Source organism: Eutrigla gurnardus (genome assembly GCF_963514095.1).
Source record: "Eutrigla gurnardus genome assembly, chromosome: 11".
In the NCBI taxonomy this organism is placed as follows: Eukaryota; Metazoa; Chordata; class Actinopteri; order Perciformes; family Triglidae; genus Eutrigla; species Eutrigla gurnardus.
In genome coordinates, this window is record NC_139925.1 from 10,766,668 (window position 1) to 10,773,943 (window position 7,276).

Sequence of the window (7,276 nt, forward strand, 5' to 3'; positions counted from 1 at the left end):
AGAGGGAGAGCTAAATAACTAACTGTGGTCTGCTGCCAGACATTTACATTCAAATTATAATCTAGTGGTTATTTAACATAAATCTCTGGCCTGTGGTTTAAATAATTCATTTGTGGACATCATATATGAGGACCAATTGTTGATACTGATCAACTAATGAGAGAGTAGATTTTATTACAACAATACCTTCCACGAATCCATCAACTATTTTTTCCCCGAATTATTTATAGGAACAATTTTATGAAAATCTATAAATTCTCTTGATGCTGGTGGTTGATCATGTTGGCCTGGAGCAGTTTAGGAAGTGGGGTCGAAGTAACTCCTCCCACCAGATGACCCTCCATTGTGCGTCAGTGTCTGGGGGCCCTGGGGACGTCAATGTTCATGTCATGAAGGGTCTGATGCATGTTTTTTATTGATTTAATCCGATTCCTGAAATAATGCACACACACACACACACACACTCACCTGATGCCCATGTGTCACCATTACTGCATAATTCTAATAATTATGCAACAACCCGCTCCACTGACAGGCTGCCGTCTAATACTCTGCTTAGAAACACCAACTGGGGTTTTCTACTGTTGTTTTAACCTCTTCATTGTGCTGGTTGAAGGTCTGCTTTACTGTTAATGACTTCCACACATCAGCAGTGGAAAAACTACTCTGTTATTACTTTGTTCTACACACTTTACTATGACTTTTTTCGACATACTTTAATATGACTTTTTCATGTCTTTTTTTTTACATACATTACTCTCCCTTTTTTGTGACTTTTTTCATACTATACTATGAATTTTTAGGACTTTTTCAGACATACATTACTATACATTATTGCCTTTTTATGACTTTTTTCATGATGTTTATTTCGACATATTACTCTGATTTTATCATGACTTTTCGACATGCTATAATGAGTATATAATAACGTATTGATTAATGTTTTGTAATTATTTTTTGTTGTTATTATTGATGTAAAACCCACAGCAAAAAAAAAAAAAAACTGAAGAAAGGAAAAAAAGAGTCAGAAACCTGTTTTTATTCTTTATTAATCATTCAAGAATTGCTGGATATTTGCCAGTTATAATTTGATGAAAATCACTCTGTGAAGGATCACTTTCTGTAAATCACAAACTAAAATCATATACTACATTCAAACAATATCACAAGAGTGGATGCTTGGTTTTTGAAACCTACTGTATGGATATTGATTATATGATAACCAGTATGTTATTGTGTATGGTCTAACACTGTGGTTAGACTATACATTTTAAAGAAATGTCAAAGTAATGCTGATCTTATGTGGAAACCCCCCCAGCTTGTATTCATATGATGATTTGCAAGTTAAATAGATAGATTTAATAGCGTCTAACTCAGTTATAGAAGGGCTTCAATAACAAATTAATTACAGGGCTTAAATAACATTAAGGGGCCGACACAGATAACTCAATTTAAAGTCTAATCTAAACCAGGAAAATACATTTCAAACTATTTGTTAATACCAATACTTCATTCTGACTTCTCTTATTTCTCGACTTAAACGTCACACAGCCTTCTGTCCGCATGTCATGTGTAAATCTGCCGGCCAGAAGCATGTCCATTTAATCTACAGCCACCAACTAATCTCTAACTTGTCGTGGGGGCTGTGTGTTGAAGAATGCTCCTCTTGTTTAGAGGATTAGTGCAACTCTGCACTTGATACAAAGGTCACCCACGATCACATGCACACACTTTCACATTTCATGGACAGGCGCAACAAACAAGGAGGGACGCATCATCGACTGTCCAGAGAGGTCAAACATCTGTATGTGGGACATGAATCCTCTCTTTGCTAATGTCTGTCTTTCTAGTTTGAAGCCTTTTCTTTGTAAGACCATTTATTTTAATCCAACTTGTAACTAAAAGAAGATTTGGACATCATCGATAACATGTTTAAGTTATTTCTTAAAAATTAAAACCCTTCCCTAATGAGAGCAATTACATTCAATTACGTCCAAAGTATTTTTGTTGCAATTAAGTAGTGGAATAAAATACTGCTGCACTTAATTGTCCTTGGTGTGATGGACACGTTTCACTTTTCAGCAGAAGTCATTTCACGTTTTTTTTTTGTTTGTTTTTTTTAACAATATGCCAATTTTTGCTTGTTGTAGATGAAAAAAACCTTTACGCAACACGACTGCAGAAGAGCGGACGACAAATCCAGGAAAGATATTTACAAGGGACAAAGACTTCCACTGTTCAAGACACAATACGTGCACATACACCCACAAACAGAAACATCTGGCTCCTGTGAGAAACCACCATGACAGTACGTGTTTGTAATTATTGCATGCTTAGTTTATTTGGACTTGTTCTCAATTTGAGGCGCATCAATCTTTTCCCCAGTGAGGAGCTGCCAGATGCCTCCTCTGTAGTTCTCATTTCCCAAAGCGTACAGGAAGACATTGAAGGTGGGAGAGGTCTTAGCCAATATGGGAGCCATCTGCGGAGACAGGTGTGAGCACGGCGAGGCTGTTAGCGCTGAAAACACCTCAAGGAGCACATTATCGTGAAAATGCACTAAAATACACCATTACTTGTTGAGTTGATTAATTAAAGCCACTATGTGTCGAATATTCATGATTATTAACCCAAATCATCCTCATGGTTTTTGTTTGTATACAAATTAAACAATCCTGGTGAAAATTGATGCATTCATTTTGTGAAGAAGGACTTATTCTGCATGTTTGTGCTGTTGTTTCTTACCATCCTGAGCTTGGGGGAGACCAGGGTGGCGTTCTCCACGGCGGCGTAGAAAGCGAGGAGGCCATAGGGGCCCCAGCAGAGCAGCATGGTTTTCAGAGGGGTGTTGGGGTTGAACTGCAGAGGGTAAAGAGAGCGGAGCAGGAGGGAAAAACTTGAATGATTAGTTGCCAACCCACCACCAGGCGAGAAGGAGACAAAAAAATGCCTCGTGTCATGAGGTCCAGTCACACGCCTGGGATCACTTCTGGTAGAATAACGCTGTCTGTGTATTATTCATAATCAGCAGAAGCAGTGGGTAGCTGTGATCATTCTATTATTCTGAGTTTAACGCATTCAGAGGGATATTTAACCCCTTAACATACCCTTTTAAGTAGCTTATTTTATATAAATATATATATATTCTGTATCAGCTTGTTTCAACTTGTAGTGACAGAAAGAGTCTTGACCTGAAAAGTCGGCTACAAAGGCATTCAAGGGTATTCATGAAGCAACATCAGACACAACTTCTCACCACTTCTAGGTCACCTGACAAGTGCATCCCTCCCATACATTGTATGACTATACATTACATTACATAACTGCATTGCTCTGGTGGAGCATGCTCTACTCCCCAGCCATTGTCCATGTGATGAAAGTGTCTCCAGCCAACTCACACGACTGTGAGTAATTAGATTAACGCAACATAAAGTGTGGGGCAATCTGATTCAGCCCAAGAGGAACTCCACTATTGAACTGGCCATTGCCAGATACATTGTTCTTCTCACTGCGCACCAGATAATGTCCGCATTCCCAAGTGAGGCAGCCGGTCTTTCCCCTGTGGCAATGACCTACATCTGTCACAACTCGCATGGCGCCCATTCACTCTTCAGCCTGTTTTGTCACTAAACAAGGAGCGTGTGAGGAAGTTATGCCTACATAACGTATTTAGATTCCTTATTTCAGTACTTTAAAAATACTCTGTTGTCAGTCAAAGTCCTGTATTACTTAATTATAATCATGTAAGTATAATCAGGAATATGTACTTAAAGTATTACAAGTTTAAAATGATTGCTAATTAAAAGGGAAAGCAGCAAATGCTCACATTTGGAACCATCAAATATTTGCATGAAAAATTACTGAAATTATCAAAGAAATGTGAAGTTTTTACTGTTTATAAGAAAACAACAACTGTATAAGCTCTTCATAAATGTAGTCTTTAATCTTAATTTGTAGAATAACTAAAGCTGTCAGTTAAATATAGTGAAGTAAAAATTGAAAAGAAGACTCAAGCACTCGAGTAAATGTACTTATTGTTAAACCACCACTGCTGATGGAGGACTTGAAAGCTTTATGTGGATCACATATTTGTCAGGATTTGTGCTCTGTTGCTTACAACTGCCAGTGTCTTGGATTCCACTGTCATTTCTGAATTCCTCAGCATCAAGCATGTGATTAAATTTGGGTTTGGAGCAACCGAAGCAAAACAGAGCTAATATGTCTCTGTGTTGATTAAACTGATAGTTCGAGGGTCATGTTGTTGGATTAAGTCTGTTCTTTTACTCACCCGGGGGTTTCCAGTCTTCTTGAATTTATGTGCAATGGACTGGTATGAGGACATGACAACAAACACCTGGATGGCCATGTTGAAAATGGACATGGGGATCAGGTAGGACACGTAGTTTCTGTGGAGAGAGAAATTATGTCAGTATAAACAACTCCCGGTGAGATAGAGAAGGCAAAGACGTCTATATTGACAGCCTTGTGAAGAGTGTATGTGTGTACCTATCTCCCTTGGTGTAGTCCAGGGTGCAGCAGGTCCTGAGGGGCTCGTAGTCGTACTCTCCCCAACCGATGAGGGGCATGGCAGACCAGAAGGCGGTGAAGAGCCAGACAAACACAGCCAGAGTGATGGCGCTGCTCCACTGCAGCTTTGTCCCTGATAAGAATCAATTAAAAACAGCCATTGTTACAAATCACCTCCAACGCAGGGCGTGTTATGTCTCAAACGTTGCTTTGACATGGTAATACCAGAGCGACTAGTCATCTCTGCAGCTCAGATGTTGGTCACACCCTTTTCCTCATGTGTCCTGCTGCTAACGATGGCTAAAACATAGCAGTTTTAACCTGATTTGCATGTAAGCTTATACCAATGTATGTCATCTTTGCAGGGTTTCTGGTCGTTAAGGGCCACCGTCTCTAAATATAACAAGCCACTGGTTGCTTACCAGCTGGCCACTTCAAAATAGCTGGAGGTCTTAAGATGAACTGGAGACAAAGACCGAGACACCTGCTCTGTGTTTGTCTGGATGTCGTGTTTGTGTGCGGGTGTCAGCTTGTGCTCCACGGAGGGGAGGGGGAGGGAGAGTATAACGCCTTTTAGTTGTAAGCGTGCATTATGCTGGGAATGGACAGGAGCAGATGCTTCCTTACTAGTGCAGTACTGGTGGTATCTGTCCCAGGCGATGGCGGCGATGAAGTGGATGCTGGCGAGAGCCGTCATGAAGCCCTGGAAACCGTGAGTCTGGCATCCGTCAGAGCCATAAGGCCAGTACCTGGAGGCAGAGGGAGGGGTTCATACATGTATTAACAGGGAACGTTCTTGACCAAACACACTCAAACTGATTGATTGAGCAATCATTTTACTTATTTCAGGTCTATTTAAAAAAGAAAAAGTAATAACAGTGATAGTATGTATAATCCCCAGACTCATGAACACTCATCTCGTAATTACAGCTTGCCATAGGCTTTACTTAGCAGTGTATTGACCGCTCCTCTCCCCTGCACAGCCCTTAGTGTTCCTCCACCTATCGACTATATAGATCCGTGTAGATTATTCAGGTAGCCAGGCTCATTGCATTTCATCCGGCCACCTTTTCTCAGACCCCCTGATTGTGAAAAAGGGGGACATCCGTTACATTACTCACCTCAGGAAGCTGGAGAAAGCGGCGACGGTGGCGTTCATAGAGATGCCGATGTCAGCCATGGCTAAACTGAACACCAGGAAATTGCTGGGGGTCCTCAGCTCTCTCACTTTGAGGAAGGCGACGATGGTCACCGCGTTCAAGAAGAAGCCCAGCAGACCTTTTTTTGGTGGAGGAGACACACACAACAGGCATGAGCGGAGGTGTAGCATGCGGCGATGAATGGAGCACAAAACGCGCTCCCCTCCATCCAGACCTCCGCGGTCATCGTCCGCTGGGTCTGTTTACGTGAAGGTGAATCTGCGGATTCCGCCTCCCCGCAAACACACCGCCGGTGACCGGGTCCTGACATAGGATCACGTAACACTGGCTGATTCCCAGCAGGTAATAATATAAAAAAACACACTCACCCTCCACCAGCAGACACGATCCCAGAGAGAACACATCGAAATCGGAGAAGCCCTCCGGTAAAGGGTAAGACGAGACCATCCTGGAAGTCGAATAGACACCACAACCACAACAACAACAAAAAGTGCAGCTGTCAGAGACTTTTCACTCCTGGGGGTGCTCGACTACGATGTGCCTGGACAGTGGCTTGAAGCGCGCCCGCTTTTAAAGGCGCATTTCACGTGAAAGGCATCCAATTCATTATGTAAAGCCCCCCACACTCGCCTCCAATCCGTGGAGGAATGTCTTAATGAACAAAACCACACACACCGCAAACCCCTTAATGCCTGTTCGCCCGCTGCAACAGTAAGCCCCGCAATTAGTTACACAACAAGCCTTTGTGTGAGGATGCGATGGGCAAAGGATCGGCGCGGCGACGCGTCTGATGCGGCAGCGGCAGCGCCCGCGTCGCTTTAAGGACACACAACAGGTGTCAGCGGAGCGGCAGCCCTCCTGCCAATCAGAGCCGCCGCTCGCGTTGAAGACGAGCGACATACAACATCACAAGACCCCCACCCGCCCCCCTTTCCATTGACACCAATAATAACCCCATTCTTCTTAGACCGCCATGTTGCCAGAGGCTGTGCATGGGTGTCTGTAAACATGCATGCTAATTAGTTTCTAGTCTTTATGTGTTTATTTGCACGTAAATAAATGAGTCATCACTTAAAGATGTCCTGCACGTCAATGCATTGCAAATGAATAGTTTAGATTAAAAGAAAATAAATAAGATGACATCAATTCATCACACCCTGTCCATTCACTGATTAATGACGCAAAGTGATTATTGCGACACTACAGAGGATCCATGTGAGCGCTGTTGATCTGCATCTCTATTAATCCTTTGTCCCATATGGCAGGACTCTGTTTTCACTAGTGGATGAAAGACATGTCAGCCTTTGTTTTGTAGACTTTTTTTTTTTGGCTTTATTTGTACGGGATATAACTTTTGACAGACACACTGACCCCAAGAGATTAAACCAACACGGCATCTGCCTGTAATAATAGAGGACAAAATAAAATTGCACTTTTGGAGCTGTAGGCACAACAAATGTCAACTGCAGCTTTATTCTGTCTGGAGTTTCCTGTGCAATAAGGGGGTGCAAGTGTGGCCTATACGATAAAAGCATGTGCTCCGATTCGTTTCGAGCAGTTTGTATGAAATCCAGCCGTCATCAGCCTTC

General features: G+C 42.2%; 1 protein-coding gene across 1 annotated transcript; it reads right to left on the reverse strand.

The window, feature by feature from the left end:
• Window positions 1–1,071: 1,071 nt before the first annotated feature.
• Window positions 1,072–6,383, reverse strand: rgra (retinal G protein coupled receptor a). The gene is made up of 7 exons (XM_084021371.1): window positions 6,056–6,383; window positions 5,649–5,805; window positions 5,155–5,276; window positions 4,507–4,660; window positions 4,289–4,406; window positions 2,746–2,859; window positions 1,072–2,482 (listed from the first exon to the last, which is right to left on the reverse strand). The coding sequence occupies exons 1-7, from the start codon at window positions 6,132–6,134 to the stop codon at window positions 2,339–2,341; spliced, it is 888 nt and encodes a 295-aa protein (XP_083877497.1). The 5' UTR covers window positions 6,135–6,383; the 3' UTR covers window positions 1,072–2,338.
• Between the last annotated feature and the right edge of the window lie 893 nt (window positions 6,384–7,276).

Coding starts and splice junctions, on each gene's coding strand:
- rgra (XM_084021371.1), bottom strand. CDS start 6,134: ATGGTCTCGTCTTACCCTTTACCGGAGGGCTTCTCCGATTTCGATGTG. Junction 5,806..6,055: donor ATCGTGTCTGCTGGTGGAGG/GTGAGTGTGTTT, acceptor CACCAAAAAAAG/GTCTGCTGGGCTTCTTCTTG. Junction 5,277..5,648: donor GCTTTCTCCAGCTTCCTGAG/GTGAGTAATGTA, acceptor CTCTGCCTCCAG/GTACTGGCCTTATGGCTCTG.